At 35.0% G+C, this 21,035-nt stretch overlaps 3 protein-coding genes and 1 pseudogene across 6 annotated transcripts; all 4 read left to right on the forward strand.

Annotated features, from left to right (window-relative positions):
- Positions 1–1,468: 1,468 nt before the first annotated feature.
- Positions 1,469–3,174, forward strand: LOC110644520 (uncharacterized). The gene is made up of 3 exons (XM_021797335.2): positions 1,469–1,636; positions 1,710–2,132; positions 2,258–3,174. The coding sequence occupies exons 1-3, from the start codon at positions 1,534–1,536 to the stop codon at positions 2,869–2,871; spliced, it is 1,140 nt and encodes a 379-aa protein (XP_021653027.2). The 5' UTR covers positions 1,469–1,533; the 3' UTR covers positions 2,872–3,174.
- Positions 3,175–3,429: 255 nt separating this feature from the next.
- LOC110644504 (uncharacterized GPI-anchored protein At3g06035-like) lies at positions 3,430–9,176 on the forward strand (annotated as a pseudogene).
- Positions 9,177–9,634: 458 nt separating this feature from the next.
- Positions 9,635–10,511, forward strand: LOC110644519 (uncharacterized GPI-anchored protein At3g06035-like). Its single transcript, XM_021797334.2, has 2 exons — positions 9,635–9,899; positions 10,016–10,511. Exons 1-2 carry the CDS (start codon positions 9,815–9,817, stop codon positions 10,507–10,509), a joined length of 579 nt encoding a protein of 192 aa, XP_021653026.2. The 5' UTR covers positions 9,635–9,814; the 3' UTR covers positions 10,510–10,511.
- Positions 10,512–11,934: 1,423 nt separating this feature from the next.
- On the forward strand, positions 11,935–20,616 carry LOC110644506 (uncharacterized). 4 transcript variants are annotated; one of them, XM_021797317.2, is made up of 13 exons: positions 11,940–13,062; positions 13,379–13,621; positions 13,895–14,140; positions 14,880–15,095; positions 15,412–15,636; positions 16,187–16,417; positions 16,498–16,563; positions 16,896–17,393; positions 17,896–17,964; positions 18,372–18,536; positions 19,002–19,218; positions 19,312–19,656; positions 19,950–20,616. In XM_021797317.2, the coding sequence occupies exons 1-13, from the start codon at positions 12,109–12,111 to the stop codon at positions 20,060–20,062; spliced, it is 3,588 nt and encodes a 1,195-aa protein (XP_021653009.2). In that variant the 5' UTR covers positions 11,940–12,108; the 3' UTR covers positions 20,063–20,616. The 4 variants fall into 4 exon arrangements, with proteins under 4 accessions (XP_021653011.2, XP_021653009.2, XP_021653010.2 ...); XM_021797316.2 differs by having other exon boundaries at positions 11,942–13,062; positions 14,871–15,095; XM_021797318.2 differs by lacking the exon at positions 13,895–14,140 and having other exon boundaries at positions 14,871–15,095.
- The last annotated feature ends 419 nt before the right edge of the window (positions 20,617–21,035 follow it).

The following is a 21,035-nucleotide window of genomic DNA, read 5'->3' on the forward strand; positions in this document are numbered from 1 at the left end:
ATATATCCATTCACTATTGAATTGTCATTTTATGTAGGATGTCCTACATGAAATAACATCACTGTATAATTACCCGAGAAAAGGGATCACCTCATTCAGAAATTTTAAAATATATCCATTATTCTACGTAAGCATGTGATGTGAAAATGACAAACCAATTATAGATTGACGTATACACAAATGTATTGTTGTTGATATTTTAAAAAGAAAATAATTTTTTAGCGGTTATAAATTTTTGGGACTTACCGTTACATATATACTCATTTATTTACTATTGATTTGCATTTTATATAAGATTGCATATATAGAATCACTACCACATTTTATAACTAGTTAAATGCTTGTGCTATGTATATTAATAGAAATTAACTTTTTATATCTAATTTAAATTTTAATATTTCACTTTTTTATTAAAATTATTTCTAACATTTTTTTATATAATTTAATTATTAAAATTTATAGTATGTAATTATAATACTCTTGCTTTATAATCGAGATTAATAGAACTTGAATATAAACAAAATAAAAAATAAAGTAAATCAAAGAATATTTTGAAAATATTAGATGGTAAAAGAAAATTTAGTAATTCTCAGATGATACAAAATGTTTATCATTATTGAGATAAATAAAAATTCAAAATAAATTTAATTTAATAATTAAACAATTTTAATTAAAAAAATTACATTATTAAGTTTTGCATTCAAAATTTGGTCATTTAATTACCATAGATTATAAAACAATAGTCCTACGTTTTAAAGTAATAGTCACAAAATGTAATTTATTATTTTGTTCTTTAAATTATAAATATAATATAATTGATTAAAAAAATATTAATATAATAATATAAAAAAGTAATAATTTAATTATTACTTATATATATGATTTACATGTAAGTTTATTAAATAGGTGATTCTTATAATCTATAATCGCACATTAAAAAATTTTATAATATGACAGATGTATGTATAAATGAATTATACATCTGAGTGCCTTTAACCTATCAGAAATTATTATCTAAATCGATTCATTATGAATTAAAATTTATATATTTAATAAATAAATTTCATTACGTATCTTATACTTTAAATTTACAATAAACTTGCTTTATATATTTAAATAAATTATTCCATCTGATCTCGTTATATGGTCATTTCAACTCTCATGCTATTTAAAGATGGATGATTGGATGATAATAAACCTTCTAAATAATGAAGATACACATAAGTAGAGGTTTTCCTTTTGGGTTATGCCCCTAACTGGAAGGCATTTCACACATAATTTGGGATGAACGCGTTACAGCATTAGGCAATCTAGATGAAGGAGAACAAGAACTTTCATGTGCATGGCTGCCACTTGCAAGGCCAACCAGTTTAAAGCTGTTGACTTGTCAGACAAAGTTTGTATATGTAATAAACACATAACAGGCACCTGGAACCTGTAAGCCAATAACCACTATAAATTCAAGGCAATTACTTAAAGAAGCTGCAGCCATTCAAACTTCACACCCATCTGTTCTTGGTGCGAAAGTTGGTGATGAGATCAGCTATGCCTATGGCCTCTCTCAAACTCATCAGGCTCTTCCTCTTTCAGCTGCTTCTTGCCATTTTCTTGCTTTCTTCACCTGTGCTCTCTGATGGTACTCTCTTATTTTCGATTATTATTTTTCTTATTTTTTACTAATTAAGTTGTGATGGTACTCTACTTTGCAGGTGCGAAAGATATTATTCTTCAAGGCCTGAACAGTTTCAGGAAATCTATGGGCCTGCCAGCCTTGACCATTAACGAAAATGCAGCATGCCTTGCTGACGTATTTGCCGACCAGGTATTAGAGGACATACCATGCTCTTCAAGCTCCCCTCAATTGCAGAACTACCCTGACCTCCTAGCATCCTGTGACATTGAAGTTAATCAAACTAGAGAAGGTGCATTTATGCCCGTTTGCGTGCCCAATTTAGTTCCACATCTTCTGCTTTCCAATTATACGCATGCCTCGCATTACGTCAAACGCTTGACTGACGCCAAGTTCACTGGTGCTGGACTTGCCACCGAGGACGACTGGATGGTGCTCATTTTGAGCACCAACACCCCCGGGGGTAACTTCGGCTCTGAGGTTGACGCCTTGATTTCACATGGTACCCTTAAACTCTGTGAAAGTTGTATATATATATATATATATATATATACACATACTAGCTAGATCACGATCTGCTAGTTTGTTTGCAAATGAAATTAACTTTTTATATTCATTGGGTTTCAGATCCGATGTCACGAGGATCTGCAGGTGATCAGCAACAAGAAGTAAATGCAAGTGACGCAGTCGATCTTTTCAAATCACTCAACTATCACAGGGCATTTTTAGACCTTCCAACTTTCGTCGAGAACAAAGAAACAGGTTGCCTTGCAGGTGAACTGGCTCTGAAACTTGGCGACCAACCATGTAATGAGGCCAGCAGATCCAACCCTCTTCAACTACATCAGTTTCCTGAACTGTTATCCAAGTGTAACATTAACATGAAAAACAATAGAGACGGTGTTGCCTTGCCTGTTTGCGTGCCCCATTTGGATCCAACAACAGTTTTTACTAATTACACACTCACCGACTACGCCAAGTGCATAAATGATTCGAATTTTGCTGAAGCTGGACTTGGCTCTAAAGGTGATTGGATGGTGGTTATTTTGAGCACAAACACTGCTCAAAACGCCACAGAAGCTGGGGACTTTGCATTAGCCAATGTTTTGGTTTCGACCATGAAAGAGCAGTTTGCAGGAGCCAACAGTTTGGTTTCCACGATTGGTTTTGGTCATAATTGCTTGATGTCTTTCATGCTGAGGGTGCTTGTTTATGGTGGAGCGGCTTTAGCCTGGGGGTAATGCTTTGCAGGAGGCATGAGGAGAAGACTCTGGATCACCAATTTGGTGAATTTACACTAAATTGGTAGTTGTGTTGTGTAATCTCAATTATAGTATGAATTAAAGTGCTGCGTGACAGACTATGTTTGATATATGAAGCAGTTCATATGTATATTTGTGCGCACTTTTATATGTACTTCAACTACATATTTTGCATTATGTATGTAGTTTGTTTGCATTATATGTAGTTGTTTTTGTGTTGTGATATATGTAGTTTCTACGTACATCAATAATGAATGGAAGTTCTCCGAAAATTCAAATGTATAGCACCAGTATTAAATTTTTATTCACGAGTATACCTCCACCTCAACTCAATTTCTTAAACTGTCTTCACTATATAGTTAGTGATTTATAAATTTTATTTGTATTTATAAGTAATTATTTTTATTTATACATATAAATTTTAAGTGTTCTATATATATATATATATATATATATATATTAATTTGGTGAGTAGGTATGATAATATATATGTACATATGATTTAATTACTAATACTTTTTGGTTGGTAATTTGGGGCCTATGCATGTGCAATTTGGGATGCGTGCATAGGCAACACATGAGGTGCACTGAAACTTGCATGCATGGCTGCCAGTTGCTGGGCCAGTACCTGCAGTTTGTAGCTGTAACACATAATAAAGCACCCTTCAAATTCAAGGAAAAAGATCGTGTTACAAAATTCACAGACAATCTTATTTTTCTGATCCTCACTTAATGCGAAAAATATAGTGAGGTTTGCTCGGCTAGCTAGTATATATGGCCTCTCTCAAACTCGGCCTCTTCCTCTTCGTGCTGTTTCATGACATTTCATGCTTTCTCCACCTGTGCTTTCTGATGGTACTCTCTCTTATATATCTTTCACTTTTGTTGGGTTCTCTTATATATCTCGGCTGGTACACAGGAAGCTAGCTATATGTGTCTTTTGCAGGTGAGGAAGGCATAGTTCTTCAAGGCCTAAACAGCTACAGGACGTCTTCTGGCCTGCCACCCTTCTCCAATAATGAAAAGGCGTCCTGCCTAGCTGATAAAATTGCCGAAAGAGAACTAGAGAGCCAACCATGTTGTTGCATAATTACAGCAATCAGCATGATTATAGGAGATTTGTGTAACATAATTACAGCAATCAGCATGATTATAGGAGATTTGTGTAGCATAATTATAGCAATTATTATTCTTGTCCAAATTAGTTCATATTCTCATGTATAAATAGATGTAATATCTCTGTAAATGGGACACAGACAAATACACAATCCTTTTCTTCATTACTTGTATTCTTTCTTCTAACATGGTATCAGAGCCATAAAACTTTTATTTCTAGTTTTTTGGGGTCTCTCTGCTCTCTCTACAACCTGTTCTGGTTCATTCTTTCATACCTATTATTATACCATTTTTTTTTCCTCATCTTGTTATCAATGGAGAAATCTGATATTTCAAAACCTATTGCAACAGTTCTGACTGGTTCCAACTATAATCTTTGGGTTCAAGGAATGAAAAGTTTTTTGATAGGTCGCAAGCTTTGGCGTATTGTTACCGGAGATATCACTGTGCCGACAAGAGAGAACGATGAAACCGATGCAAAATTTCTTTGTCGCCTTGAGGATTGGGATAGTAAAATCATCGATCATCACCGTTTCGCAATACCTCTGTCTCGTCCATCCACATCCGGTTGCTAATTATGACTCGCAAAAGAAATCGGGATTTTTGGCTAATCGATATCGCACCACTGGACTTGCCCACTATTATCGATTGTGGACTACTCTTCATAATCTGAAACAAGAAGCGAGTCAATCATGAATGATTTTCTTGCCCAGGTCCAACCTATTTGGAATCAAATATCTCAGGCCAAAATCAGTGAAGATCATCTTCATCTCATTCAAGTTCTAATGGCTCTTCGATCAGAATATGAGGCCGTTCGAGCGTCCCTGCTACATCGAAATCCACTCCCATCATTGGAAACTGCTATTCAAGAGATTATTTTTGAAGAGACTCGTCTCGGTTTGGATAAAACTCCTCAATTTGAAGCTGCTCTTGCAACTACTCGATCCTCACATCAGAAATCTGGCAATCAACTCTGTAAGAATTGTAATCAAATTGGTCATGCTTTTGCATATTGTCCTACCATAAAATGCAGATATTGTCATGGTTACGGTCATATTCTTGAACATTGTCCCACACGCCTCCAAGATCAAAAGGAGGGCATTCTAAATTCAAGAATGTCTCAAAGCTCGGATCTTCCTCTCATCACTGCTGTCGCATCGAGGGCTCTACCGCCATCACCATGAGTGATCTTGAGGCACTATTCAAACAGTTATCTCTTCTAATTCTCCTGCTGCCATGTCCGCCACTCGGTAATTCTTATTGGCTTTTGACACTGAATGTTGTAATCATATGACCACTAATATAAAATTCTTTTCTTATGCAATTCCTGTATCTTAATTACCACAAATCCATAATGCATATTGTACTAATATGACCATGACACATACCGGTCATGTGTCTACCTCAAATCTTCATCTCCGACACCTATTATATCCCTAATTTGGCACTCAATCTTATTTCTTTGGTCGGTTGTGTGAAAAAGGACTAAATGTTATTTTTCTCACCATGGTGTCCAGTGCAGGATCCACAAAGCGGACAGATTCTTGGGGAGGGTCGCAGAGTGGGTCGATTATTTGAGCTTACATCTTTACATCTTCCTCAGAGATTTGTGTCTGAGCCTACAATCCCTAATTCCTCCATTCACCAATGGCATCTTCGTCTTGGTCATGCTTCTACCAAGAAAATTCAACCTTTAATTTCTCGTGGATTATTAGGATCTACTAAGTTTGAGTCATTTAATTGTTTAAATTGTCACTTGCAAAACAACGCATTATCTTTTTCCCATAATAATACTACTTGACACTCCTTTTGGTTTAATTCATTCGACATTTGGGGTCCTTCTCCTATTTCTTCAATAAATGGTTTTCGTTATTTTGTAATATTTATTGATGATTATTCTCGTTTACTTGGATATATTTTTGAAACATCGATCCGAGTTATCACAAATTTACATCACATTTGCAAAAATGATTAAAACTCGATTCTCTTGTGACATTAAAATTCTCCGAGCAGACAATGCCATGGAATATCGGGATTCTTCTTTGCTTGATTTCTTAGTCAACAAGGCACCGTTGTTCAACGTTCTTGTCCTCACACCTCTCAACAGAATGGCGAGCGAGCATAAGCATCGCCATATTCTTGATTCTCAGACGTCTTCTTCTTCTTTCTCGCCTCATGTCCGTAAAAATTTTGGGGAGAAGCGACTTTTCATGCCGTTTATGTTATTAATCGCCTTCCTACCTTGGTTCTTCATAATTTATCTCCTTTTGAAAAGTTGTTTGGACAACCTCCGACTATTCCATCCTTAAACCTTTTGGATGTGTTTCTTTTGTTCTTTTACAACCTCATGAACATACCAAATTAGAACCCCGTGCTCGCCTATGTTGTTTTCTTGGTTATGGCATTGAACACAAAGGGTATCGTTGTTGGGATCCTGCTTTCTAATAAGTTACGATCTCTCGTCATGTTACCTTTGGGAAAATACTATGTTCTCTTCTCTTTCCAAATTTCATCACTCTGTCAATCCGACTCTCTATTTTTCACCGACTCTCCAAAGAGTCGTTTCCAAGTCCCGATCCAGTGATTGTGATGTGCTCAATATTAGCCCAACTACACCGCCTCGTTGAATCAAGACCAGCTTGTTGATCCAGACTGCTACCGCATCTCCTCCTAGCACTACTCTTCGTCGTTCTACCCGTGTAAGAGAAACTCCTCATTATCTTTCTCGATTTTCATTGTTACTCTACTATTGCAACCCTTCATGAGCCTCATTCTTATCGTGAGGCAAGCATCGACCCTCTTTGGCGACAAGCTATGACTGATGAACTTGTGCTTTAGAGAAAACTCATACTTGGGATTTAGTTGATCTTCCACCAAACAAGACTCCTATTGGTTGCAAATGGATTTACAAAATCAAGACCCGTTCTGATGGAACTATTGAACGCTACAAAGCTCGCTTAGTAGCCAAAGGGTACACTCAAGAGTATGGTATCGACTATGAGGAAACTTTTGCTCCAAAGGGCCCGATTAACATCTATTCGCAGATCTCTTAGCTATTGCTGCAGTCAGAATGGAAACTTTTCGGATGGATGTTAAAAATGCTTTTCTTCATGGTGATTTAATGTAAGAGGTTTATATGCATCCTCCTCCTGGTTATCATTCTCCTCATAAGGTTTGCAAACTTCGGCGAGCCTTATATGGATTAAAACAAGCTCCCAGGGCCTGGTTTGCCAAATTTAGTTCCACTCTTGCTCAACTTGGTTTTCTCTCTAGTCCACATGATTCTGCATTATTCACTCGCCGAATCGACAAAGGGTATTGTTCTTCTCACGCTTTATGTTGATGATATGATAATAACAGGAGATGATTCATCTGGTATTTTAGAGTTACAACATTATCTCAATCAACATTTTGAAATGAAAGACCTGGGTTCTCTCAGCTATTTTTTGGGCCTTGAAGTTTCTCAAAATTCTGATGGCTATTATCTATCTCAAGCCAAGTATGCATCCGACTTACTTTCTCGAGCAGCATCATCGATAGCAAAACAAAGATCAACCCCATTGGAGCTCAATTGCAAACTTACACCTCTTTAAGGCACTCCTCTTGATTATCCAACTTTATATCGAAAGCTTGTCGGGAGTCTTGTTTATCTCACAGTTACTCGACCTGATATTTCATATCTTTGTTCATCCGTCACCCGGTTTATGTCTGCTCCTCGCTCAACTCATTTCTCTGCAGTACTTCGAATCCTTCGTTATATCAAAGGCACTCTTTTTCATGGTTTGCACTTTTCCGCTACCTCCTCCCTAGTATTATCCGCTACTCGATCTTGATTGGTGGTGATCGGCGGATCGTCGCTCTACAATCGTTATTGTTTCTTGTTGGGTAATTCTCTTATCGCTTGGCGTAGCAATAAGCAAAATGTGGTTGCACGTTCTAGCACAGAATCTGAATATCGTGCTCTTGCTGATGCTACATCTGAATTACTTTGGTTACGGTGGTTATTAACTGATTTGGGTGTCACTCATTCTTCTGCCACAATACTCCATTGCGATAATAGAAGTGCCATACAGATTTCTCATAATGATGTATTTCATGAGCGTACCAACACATTGAAATTGATTGTCATTTTGTACGTCATCATGTTGCTCATGGCACCATATGTTTGATTCCTGTCTCCTCCGACAGCCAAACCGCTGATATATTCACCAAAACGCATCCTCCCGCTCGCTTTCAGGATCTCTTAAGCAAACTCAAGTTGGCTTTGTGCTACCACCTTGAGTTTGAGGGGGTGTTAGCATAATTACAAAGAATCAAGATGATTATAGGAGATTTGTGTAACATAATTACAAAGAATCAAGATGATTATAGGAGATTTGTGTAGCATAATTACTGCAATTATTATTCTTGTCCAAATTAGTTCATATTCTCATGTATAAATAGATGTAATATCTCTGTAAATGGGACACAGACAAATACACAATCCTTTTCTTCATTACTTGTATTCTTTCTTCTAACACATGTTCTGCAAGTGCCAACTCTATGCAATTAGCAAACTACCCAGACCTACTACTATACTGTGGAGTTAACGTCACCCACATTAGAGATGGTGCAGTTTTGCCCGTTTGTGTGCCCAAATTGGTTCCAACTCTTGTACTTGCCGATTATACACAAACCCAGAATGCAAACTACATAAATGACTTGAAGTTCACTGGAGTAGGAATTGCCTCTGAGGATGACTGGATGGTTGTGATCCTGAGCACAAACACCCCAGAGGGCAGCTTCACAGCTGCTGGAGTAAACAGCTTCACTTCAAGCACAACAACAGGAGGGGACTTTGCAGGAGGCCATAGTTTGATTCCCACCACAGAAGCTGGGCACTCTGCAGGAGCAAATAGTTTGGTTTCCAAGGTTGATTTTGGTTATTGCTTGGTGTCTTTCCTGTTGGGTTGCTTCTTTTTGCTGAAGTGCATTTGGCCTGGTGGTAATTATGCCTATTAGAAAATGATGTTTTGATCGAGGAGAAAGACTCTAAATCATCATCCATCAATAATTATGAGTTAAAAGAGCACTAAATTTCTGTGAAATTGATGTGAACAATTTCAAATATTTTTTTATATTAGTTGTATTATGGTGCATATTTATTTAATTGACTATAATTTTTTTTATTTTTAATATATATATATATATATATATATATATATATATATATATGTATACAGTATGCTGAACTTATGGGAGATAAGAATAACCAATGACGTGTTTATTTTTTTGATCGAGTCTAATATGAAATCTGTAAGTTTTGCCTGCGAAACTTACAGCGTCCCTAAAACGAATTACCAACGAAGATTACTGAGTTGCTTTGCGTCGCTGATTGTATAAGCGATCTGTAATTCTATCTCAACAAGTTCAATATCGGCTAAATTAACCAGAAATTGATTCCCACAAATTGCGTGAATTATTCAGTAATGTTAAATTGGGGTGCATGTATTAGGATTTGGAAATTTAGGCAAATGTACAAAGGTCCACCAAAACTTGCATGGCTGCCACGTGCAGGTGTAACCAGTTTATAGCTGTCGGTTTAGCAGCCACAGTTGGAATGTGTAATAAACACATAAAAGGCACCTGGGCCTGGAGCCATGAACCCTTCTAGTTCCAGGCAAATTTACACAAGGAGAAAGAACAAGTATATTCAAACTAAACCTTGCACCTATATACAAACTTCAAAGAAACCCATCTCCTTCATCAATTTTAAAAGAGATGTTCTCTTGGCATCGAAAAATTGTAAGATCAGCTATATAGAGATATGGCCTCTCTGAAACTCATCAAGCTCTTCCTCTTTGTTCTGCTTCATGCTATTTTCTTGCTTTCTTCATCTGTGCTCTGTGATGGTACGTGCCTACTCTCGCTATCACATAATTAATTACTTACGAAAAATTTCCTTCGTAGATTAAAAAAAAAAAAAAAAAGAGGTTCAAACTCAAATCTCTCTTGCAACCTTCCGCAGACAAGGATGAACACAATGTTCTTCAAGGTCTAAACAGTTATAGGACATCGTTGCGCCTTCCACCTCTGTCCAGGAATGAAAACGCAGGTTGTCTGGCGCACAAAATTGCTGACAAATTAGAGAACCAACCATGCAATGGAAGTGCCGGTGCCACCTCTGTTCAATTAGATAATTACTCTGGCCTACTATCGAAGTGTGGCATTGACATTAACAGCACCAAAGATGGTGCGGTTTTGCCTGTTTGCGTGCCCAAATTGGTTCCAACTCTGGTGCTTACCAATTATACACGCACCCAATTAGCCAAGTACTTAAATGACTCAAGGTTTACAGGGGCAGGACTCGGGTCTGAGGATGATTGGATGGTTGTTGTTTTGAGTACGGACACCCCATCGGGTAGCTTCGCCGGGGCAACCAGTTTGATGTCCACGGTTGGTTTTGGTCATTGCTTGGTGTGTCTGTTAGTGGGGATGCTGGTTTATGTGCTAGTTTATTAAGTGCTTCAATATTTTGCATTAGGCTTGTCAGGTTCAATATCTTCTGGACATTGTCTTGTCTCTCTCCACTGTAATGCAATGGATTTCCCATCAAATGTCCATTTCTTGGTTGGTAATTCGGGTATATACTATAAGATATTTGTAATGGGTGTCCGTAATGTCTGAGTCATTCCAGAGACGTGGCTAATGTAAGGTTGAGTTGAAGCAGAGTCATTGCACACTTCTGTTTGTCGGAACTAGTTGGAGGTAATTTATGCAGCAGAAGATGGAAATGAGATTCTATTCACTGCACTAATTAATAGGATAATATTTTTTTTAAATAAAAAAGATTAATTCTAAGGCAATTAAATAATCAAGTGGGAATGTCGGTGCCGCCAGATTCAGTGGGTGGCAAAGCTGTCTTACTAAACCATGGGGTCAGATTCTCTCTGACTCGTTGTAGGTCAGCATCTCCAATTCCAAAGAATTGAATTAAATCTCACATAATTATATAATTTTTAACTTTATTTTTATTCTTTTTAAAATAAATAATTATTTTCAAGTTAAAATGTTAAATTATTTGTTTTTTTAGAATAATGTTAAATTATTTGTTATATTAAAAGAATTAAATTTTTTATTTATTATTTTTTAAAATTAAAATTGAAAAAAAATTCAATTAAATTAAATTCTTTAAAATTTTTAATTTCTAATTAGACTGCAAAAGCCAAACCAAAAGCGGATTATAATCTCTTCGTTCAACAAAGATATGCTATATATATAAGTATCGATCCCTTAGTAAAGTTCAATTTTGAAAAATAAATAAATTAAATAAATTAAAAATTTTAAAAATTAAATAAATTAAAAATTTTTAATACATCGAATATTGTATTAGATAAAAAAATCGAATTAAATAATAAATAAATTAAAATTGTTTGCGGATTATACTGATTAATATATATATATATATATATATTAAATTTATTAATATATCAAAAAGAAAGAAAAAAAACTTTTAAGTTTTTTGATATAATTTTAAATTATTTTTATTATTTTAAGATATAAAATTTTTAAATTTTTTCATGATAAAATGAAATATTAAAATAATAGATAAGAAATTTATAAAAATATAATAATAAATAAAATTTTTAATTATTTAATTATAAAAATTAAGATAATAATAATAAATAATTAAAAAATTAAATGCTTCATAATTATTATTATTATTATTTTAATTATAAATAATAATTTTTATATATTAAGTGTTACGTAATAATTATAAAAATAAATATATTTAAGAGAAATTTTGCACGTTTTTTAGAGAGAGAGAGAGGGGAACGAAGCGCAATCCCATAAAAGGGGCCATAAAAAGCCAAGAAATGATTAGAAAGAGCGAAGAAGGACAAGAAACGGGTCAAGTAAAATGCGGTGGAGCTTGGACCCAGGACCCAGGACCCAGGTCCCAGGCCAATGCAAATTCAACCCATGTACTTTCCGAACCTGTTCATGAAAAAACTAAACTAAACAGAACACAGGCGCCCATAAACTTGACGCGCGCGCACTTCGCACCGAAAACAGAAACCAAAGGAGCAAAACCTCAAACACAGCATTTTCCAGCTTTCAATGATGTTGGACGCCGATGATGATGGCTTCGGCGATTTCAAGTTCGCGCCATTCGATCATACCGTCCGTTCCAATCCCATTCTTATGAACGGTCGAGATTCAGCTGCTGCGACCAACGATGACGAAGACTGGGGAGATTTCGTCAACTCCGGTGGACTATCCCACGCCCTATCGCTCCCCAAAATCTCGAAGCCCCTTGACCCGTTCGGATTTTCTACAGATCAAAAAGTGAAAAACAATGATTCGGAACCCAACCAGCCTGGATCAGCACCTGGTCGGGTTAACTCGGGCATGGCTCAATGGGAGAAGCCAAAAGGAGCTTTGCCTCTTTCGATCTTCGGGGAATTAGAGGAAGATGAAGAATCAGGTGCGGGCGATCCATCTTTTGGCGATGGTGGCGCTAGCTTTTTCTCTAGGAAAAATGTTGATTCTGTAAAGAAGGGATCGGGTTTAAATGTGAATGATTTGGTTGCTAATTTATATAAACAGAGTGATCATAAAATTGAGTATTTACTAGATTTGAAAGGATCGAATTCTGTAGACAAAACGAATAAGAACGCAAAAAATTCAGATTTGAATATAAGTTTTCTGAATTTAGGTGCAGTCGAACCTAATTCGAATGCACGCTCATCAGATTCTAGTGCGAATTGGATATATTCGAATGCCAATGATTTGAACGAGAATGGTAACGATGAGCTGAAATTGAATTCACAGTTGTTGAATTTGGATTGGGATACATTGAATTTGAATACAAACGTAAGGAATTCAAACAAAGATGAGGCGAATTCGGTTACAAAAGAGGCAAAATCGAGCGCAAATGGAGCTAATTCTGTTCCGGTTGCTGACAATGGGAAGTTTGATGATGGTGATGGTGATGGTGATGGTGATGGTGATGATGATGATGATGGGTGGGAGTTCAAGGATTCACAACCCAAAACTCATGAGATTTCTAAGGTAAAAATTGTGATTCTTGTAATTTTGATTGAATGTTACTTCTACTATTGTTTGGTTGCTGAGAGAATGAGGAAAAACTGTTTTGGTTCCTACGTCCTTTGACATTGATGTCAATTAGATTAAATATGTGATTCTTGTAATTTTGATCCAGTGTTCGAGTCTCTCGGTTGTTACTTCTACTCTAATTTGACGCTGCTCCTTATTTTCACAGTATTTAGAATTAAAACAACTATTTGTGCTTCTGTCCTGCTTTTCATGGGAGTTTTGAACATGGGCATTGGTTAATGATTCATTCTTTGCAAATTTCTTGATCCAGGCAAACCAAATCAAGACTAAGAATGAGCCAGCACCTAATATTAATGGATTCAATCTAAATTTGAATGAATTGAGCTTGGATCTTAATGGGTGGGACATGAATGTTAATGGTGTTAATTCAAGTGCAACTTCAATAAATATGGGTCTGGTTGATGAAAATAGAGAAGTTGATGATGGTGATGAAGATGGTTGGGAGTTCAAGGATGCACAGCCCAAAACTTCAATGGGTGATGAGATTTCTGAGGTAAAAAATATTCTTGTATTTTTTGTTTGAGTCTTTATATTATTGTTTCCCCCCTTGTTTGGTTGTTGAGAGTATGAGAAAAAACTGCTCTGGTTCCTATGTCTTTACCATTGATGTTAAGTAAGCTACTAGTGAAGTTTATTGACGCTGCTCCTTTTTTTTTAAACAGTATTTTAGATTTTAAAAATCATTTATGCTTTTCTCTTCTTCTTTAGGGAATTTGAAAATGGACATTGGTCTAATTATTTGTTCTTTGCAAATTTATTGAGTCAGGCGAACCAAATCAAGACTGAGAATGGGCCAGTATCTAATCTCAATGGATTCAACTCAAGTTGGAATAAATTGAGCTGGGATTTTAATGGGTTGAACTCAAATTTCAGTAGTGTTAATTCAAGTATAAATTCTATGAATCCGGGTTTGGTTGGTGAAATTAGTGAAGTTTTTGATGATGGTGATGGGGATAATGATGGATGGGAATTCAAGGGTGCGGATTCCAAGCCCCAGGCTGGAGATGAGAAGGTAAAAAAGAAAAAACTATGCTGTTCAATTGATCTTTAGATCAAAAAACTTTAGGGTCTGTCTAATTGTGAAAAACAGTTTTTTGTTTTTCATTTTCTCATTTTCTATATAAAATAAGGGAAAATATAGGAAATGTGGTCACCTGTAAATAATAGAAAATGATTTTGTAATTTAAAAAAAATAAAAAAAATCTTCATATTTTTTATAATTAAAAAAAATCAATTTAAAAACATATTTAAAACTTATTTTATTTTTAAAATTTTTTAATATGTATTATTCATTTATTTTATAATAATATGATTAATTTTTTATCATTGTAAATAAATATTTTTCTAAATAATTATTCAATTTTAGAAATTAAAAAGTTGTAGCATAATTTTGATTATAAAAAAGTCATAATTTTGCATTTGGAAAACAGTTAGAAAATAGAATATTTGTTATAAAGGAAAACAGTTGCAAATCTTAGTTAAATTTTGGAAAACTGGAAAACTGTTTTCCAGTTCTCCATTTGGAAAACTGGTACATGTGAACACGAAACTCTATTTTCCAATTTTCTTAGAAAATTTTTCTAGAAAACTATCTCAGTTCTCTACAAGTAAACAGGCCCTTGCATTCTTAGAAAACAATGAACAGATTTCCTAACTTTCATTTATGTCTCTGTAAACAAATGGAGCAATAGGATTATTATGCTTCTTGGTTCTGATTGCTGATTTGGTGACATTATTGGTAGGATGGCCAGATCAAGACTGAACCTATGCCAACCTTGAATTTTAATAGGACTAGTTTAAGCTGGGATGTGTTAAGTTCAGATTCCAGTGGGTTGAATCCAAGTGACGTGAAATTAGATGGGAAACAGTTTATTGCAAACTTAATTGATGGAAAGAAGGATTCTAGTGATGCTGATGGATGGGCCTTCAAGGGTGCAGAACCAGAATTGCAGTTCAGAGATTTTAAGGTAAATGTGTGATTCTTGTGATTTTGTTGACCTTTGAATTTGTTGTTTGTACCTTCTTTTTGATTGCTGAGAAAACTGAGGAGATATAAATTCTGATAATAAAACTAACAGTGTTTTAGTGTCAGTTTAGTGGAAGCCTTTGTTTATTCTGCTGGCAAAGAATGTACCTAAATTTATAATTTTTATTTTGCTTTCATTTTTCATTCCTGCTTCATATGTAATTTATAATTTTATAAGCAATCTGAAAGATGCAGTAAGGGAGCTATAGGTCTCTAATCTGCAGTCTATTTGTAACAATATTATTCAATTTCTTCAGATGAGGACTGAAAATGGGCCAGCAGTGAATTCTAATGTGACTAATTCCAGCTGGAACACATTGAGTTTGGATGAAGGTTCAAATTCAAAATTAAATGGGGTGAATTTGGACAAAAAGCAAGTGAATTTGGATTTATTTGATGAAAATTATGATCTTGGGTGCAATGATGGATGGGAATTCAAGACTGTAGAATCAGGATCCAGGCTTGGAGATGAGAATACTAAGGTACAAGCCCAGTTCTAATGATTTGTTAGATATTCAGTTTATTTTGCTCTCTGTTGGTTTCCTAAAAGTATAAAGTTAAGATTATCAATTGAGTTTTATATTTTACTATCTTTGAGTAAACTTTCTGCTTAAGATGATATAGTTAGTCTCATTTGGTTTTCTCGGACCTAATTAACAATGAAATGTCTAAGATTGACTTTTCGTAATATGATTTCTCCATTTTCTGAGCGGCTACTCTAGCGTGAGCTTAGACTGTTTATTGTTCTTTCACTGTTTTGCAAATTATACAATAGACTAAAGTCTTCTTTATTATGAAGATTGAGATTTGAGAGTCAAAAACTGATGATAGACGAGGACATTCAGGTGATATTTTCCTCTGTATGGGTGGGTGGGTGGGTGTGTACATGCGCTAAGAAATAGTTCACTTCCTTTTTTTTTATTGTTCTGTTTGCTATGTAATCGCTTGATGAGGACCATTTGAACATGTATATGTAAAAATGTTAAGCATCTTCATTTGGTTATGAGTTTTTTGACATTTTGTAATTTTTAGGGTGATGGGAGAATGCAAGAAAATTTCAATGGAGCACTTTACACATTTGGTTTTGGCAATGGTGTACATGGTCAATCGAACTTTGGATTTGATTTCTATTCAAGCTATAAAAAAATGGAGAATGATATGAAAGACAAGTTGCATTATCCCCAAGTTGATGCAAAAGTTGGTTCTGATGAAAACTCCTGGGCATTTAAGGATGCATTTTCAGAAGCTGGATCAAAGGATAAGGTGATGAGTTAATATAACTTGTTTTCTTTATCAACATTGACTTTCTAGAATTTTCAACTAAAAGTTTATTTTTCTTGCAGGAAGAGCCCAAGGTTGCTGAAGTTTCTCTTGCTGTGGAAGCCTTGGTATTTGATGATGATGTCCAGGTGGGTAACTCATTACGTATGCTTACTGTTTTGATAGATTTCTAGCCAGTGAAATTCATTAAATTGTCCCTTGCATTTACGAGCAAATCACATGCATATTGTTCTGTTCTAAAATGCATATATTAACCATCTAAAACATGAGAAGTTACCAATTATTTTCCCACTGTTTTTTGTTATTCATCGAATTTAGTAGGTCTCCATTTTGAGATTATCTATTCGTATTTACCAACTAATTGTGGTTGATTCGATGCATGACACTGACAAAGTGAAGTTCATTGGTGGAACGTGAAAATTTTGTTCTTTCCATGATGAATTTCCTTCTTTATGCCCAGGGAAACAAGGTAAGGGCAGACAACCTCAAAGGAGCCCTGCCCCTGTCCCTTTTTGGTGATGAAGAAACAGAAGCGGATGATCCTGTGATCCATCAAGATATTTCAACTCAGAAGTCCACCTCTGATCAAAGAGTTGGCATTAAGAGTCCCCATTTTAATATTTCTATCAATGATCTTATATCGAATTTATACAGTCAAGCTGAGCAGAGTCATTTAGTTAATCATGAACAAAGTCTGAGTGAAAATGAATTGGATTTCACCAAAACTGTGATGTCCTCTAATTTGACAAATGCTAATCATGATTTTGATGATGATTCCTGGGAATTTCAAGATGCCTCTACAGGAGCCAGAGCTGAAGACCAGACCTCTGTTCATGGTCTTCACGAGTGTCATGCAAAATATTCTACCAAAATAGAGCTAAATGATTATGTGGAATTCTTTTCCAAATTGAAGGATGAACTGCACTACGTTGCACTCTGCCATCTGGAAAATCTAAAGGTTAGTTGACTGCCCAACCTCTTCCTCCCTGCTCCACAATTGAAAGTTGAATCACTAATTGATGCAGCATAAGAAGGATAATCAAATTAGGATATATTTAGGAATTATTTTTATTGTAGAATTAGGAAGTTTAATTTAGAGTTTTAATATTTAGGAATTTTATTATTATTAGTTGAGTTGAGTTGAGTTGAGACTTATTAGTATGTCCTAGTTTATTTAATTTAGTATTCCTAATTAGAATTAAAATTGGGTTTCTGTATCCTAATGTGATTCTGATTTAAACTTTATAAATATTCCTAGTTTTTTTTATATTACTATTAGCTTTTGAATATTATGATTATTATTGAGAATAAATAAATTTTTTGTTGAGAATTTGTTTCTCTTCAATTGTGAGAATTTGTTTCTCTACCCTCTTTATTCTTGAGAATTAGTTTCTCTTGATCTATATTTCCTCGTTCTACATCACTAATGACATTAAATTTTGAGATCTGCTTTCTGATAGAAAACTCAAAGTGATGCTGCTCTTAATGGTGAAGATGCAAAAGTGCAAGCTTTTGATAAAGAAATACAGGTTTGTTCTTATACTTGGTCTCCTGTGTCTTTTGCCATTCTCATTATTGTGACGACAAGCTCTTGTTTGCTATTCTATTTCCTAAGGCACTCTGGCAAAAAATTCAAGGAATTAATTGTTAGAAAAATATTGTAATCTGATTACTTATCTTCATGAGAAAATATTTGCATGAGCCTCCAGCACTCAATAACTAGCAATGAATTCTCACTTCGCATCTGTTCATTTGGATTTGTGCCACCTAAATAGATTTACAGTGCTGAATGAGAGCTGATTCCATGTCCCATTTCCATCTGATTTCAATATTCTGATGCTTGTGTTACCATGTTTCGTAGAAATCTAGTGATTTCTTGGGCAGTTACTGAATGAGAATATTTGGGCTTATAACATTTTCATCTTTTCTTTTACAGGATCTTGATAATGAACTGCACCAAGATAGTATTTTCTCTTGTGAAGTCCACTCAGAGAGTCGCTCACCAGGAAATATATGCCTCAATATGTTCGTTGAAGTTTTGCAGGAGCCTGAGTTCCAAGGTTTTGAGTCAGACTGTCATTTAACAAAGAAATTGTCACTAGTACGTATTGTGCTTTAATTTATTATGAAAGGAACATTTATCATACAATTCATGAATTTTTGAGTCATCATTTTCTTTTGTCACTAATGCAATAAGTTGGCTATTCAATTTTGAAATATTATAATCTATAATTATCTGTGATTGTGTTTGCAGCATCTAGCATTTTTTAGCTTTCTAGTACAATTTTACTGCACCAGTATTTTACATTAAGTAAAAACCTTGTAGCAGATCAACCTGTTATATATTTCTTAAAAGATCTACTGCAGTAGGGAATGTATACTGCACATGGTGAATTCTTATGCCTATGGCTCATCTAGGCTCCAGAAAAAGAGTAGGTATTTGCTGATCATTGAAAAGAAACTTGTTTATAGACACGGCTAACAACCAGTGTCTTATGGAACTATTTTGCTTGTTTAGTGGTTTGATTTTATTCTACAAAGAATTCTGACATTTATGTATTTATAGGCAGAGAGTGATTTGAGATCAGCACTTGCACTCCTCAAATATGTGGCCTTGACACTAAAAATTTTAACATCAGTACCAAGGGAGGAGCAATCTAGACATATTTCTGCATGGTCTAAAATGCTGTCTGTTTGTGCACAAGAACTGAGGCATGGCGCCTTCATCTGGAAACAGTCATTGAAAGAGAACGTCCATGACCAAATATTATCTAAACCTCAAGGTACGTGTTAGCATCATGCATATACAGTTAATTTCATGATGATGGCATGCATTTTTTGGCGTGTAACCTTTCTGATGTTTTGGCTGACTGCAGGCAAGAAGTATGTCCTTGCCCTTGGTGAAATTTACAGAGTTGTTGAAGTTCTTCAATCCTCAGCGACACTTTATAAGCCATGGATATTAGCAAGTTCAACAGATCCCATGGGCATATTTACTCTTCTAAGCGAGTGTTCTTCCCTATGGTCAAGTTCAGGACTTGAAGAAGCTCTGCATGGCATTTTGAATTCACCTGATTTTGAATATCATGAAAGTCTGAAGACATTGCTAGAATCTATCAAGTATATCCATGATCTTGATTCCTACACACTTTATAATCATGTTGTCTCTGGACAAGGCCGTATCTGTCAACTGTCAGGTTTAACTACCGGAATAGTGCCAGGTAAGCATGATATGTATTCTTTAGGCATAGGATTAGGCTAGGCCACAGAAAGGACTAAGAAGTCTTTTCCTCCAAGTTGGTTATGGATTATGCGTGGCTGAAATTTTTATCTGCATAATCCAAATTAGCCAATATATTAAGTTATTTATTGTAACATTTAGTAATTGCTGATTGTTGGCCCCTTTTGGAGCCATTTTACACGCTACAAGATGTTGACATGAACACATAGAGCTTATAATCTAGGTTGGTCAATTAATTTCTTTTTTTTATTTGTCTTGATTTCCTTGAACCAGGAATGAAAACAGTAATCTGGAATGGAGAGCATTGCTTTCTCACACTCGCTAATTTATGGGCAAATTTAGTTAGCAGTGAACCTCCAAATTTGCCGTGCATAAATGTTGGCTGATGAGAATGCTGGGACAAGTTGGATGTCATTTTAGCAGCTAGTTACCTGTCAGAGGCACCATCTAATCAAATTAAACCATTTGTGACAAGCCTTGTGGAGCATAAACCATCTGTGATGAGGCTTCTGGGTATAAACCACTGGCTGCAGCACTTCAAGGATCGCACTCGGGGATGTCAGTATTACAGTACGAAAACTGAAGATGTAAATGGCCGAATTGGAGCTTGGAGTGACCGGGTGAGGAATCCAGGTCAACACTCTTCTTTTTTTTTTCTTTCCAAATTTACTGGTTGCCATTCATTACAAGAGATATGCGACATAGCAATTGGGTGTAGAGTCAGTGAATATCACCCATATACCTAGAAATTGATAGGATTGTGACATGTATACAGTTGCTTCTCTTTTTTTTTTTTTTTTAATGTTGCGTAAGTGAAGTTGTAAGCAATTCTACTATTAACTTACCGCATTATTTGGAGAAGCAAAATTGTTTGTGTCAATTTTATTGTAGAGGAATGGATTTTTGTTTGCAATAATTAAAGTTGCAGAGGAATTAATTAGATGGCTTCCAAGTATGTGGTAACTAATACTTCTCTCAAATTGTTGGCGAAGAGAATCCAACAATTTATTTTTTCGTTATAATATGTAGAAATAATTTTTCCTTTCATAGTATTGTGGAACACTTTTTATATTGGGGCTTAAACTATTTTTTTTTTTTTAATTATAATTATAATTTTTTACCAAATGAAAATGAGTGGTGTTCACCGAATATTGATCTTGAAAGTTCATCTTTCATAAAATATTTTTAAAATATAATTATTTATTATTATTATTATTGTAAAAAAGTAAAAAAATAATTTCTTAAATTCAAAAAAATTATATGATAGTAATTTTAATAAAGTTTTTATTCTTATATAATTCATACACATACATACCCTTATATGAGATTCTAAATGATCAAAATATCACTAATCTATTT

Source organism: Hevea brasiliensis, chromosome 5 (genome assembly GCF_030052815.1).
Source record: "Hevea brasiliensis isolate MT/VB/25A 57/8 chromosome 5, ASM3005281v1, whole genome shotgun sequence".
In the NCBI taxonomy this organism is placed as follows: Eukaryota; Viridiplantae; Streptophyta; class Magnoliopsida; order Malpighiales; family Euphorbiaceae; genus Hevea; species Hevea brasiliensis.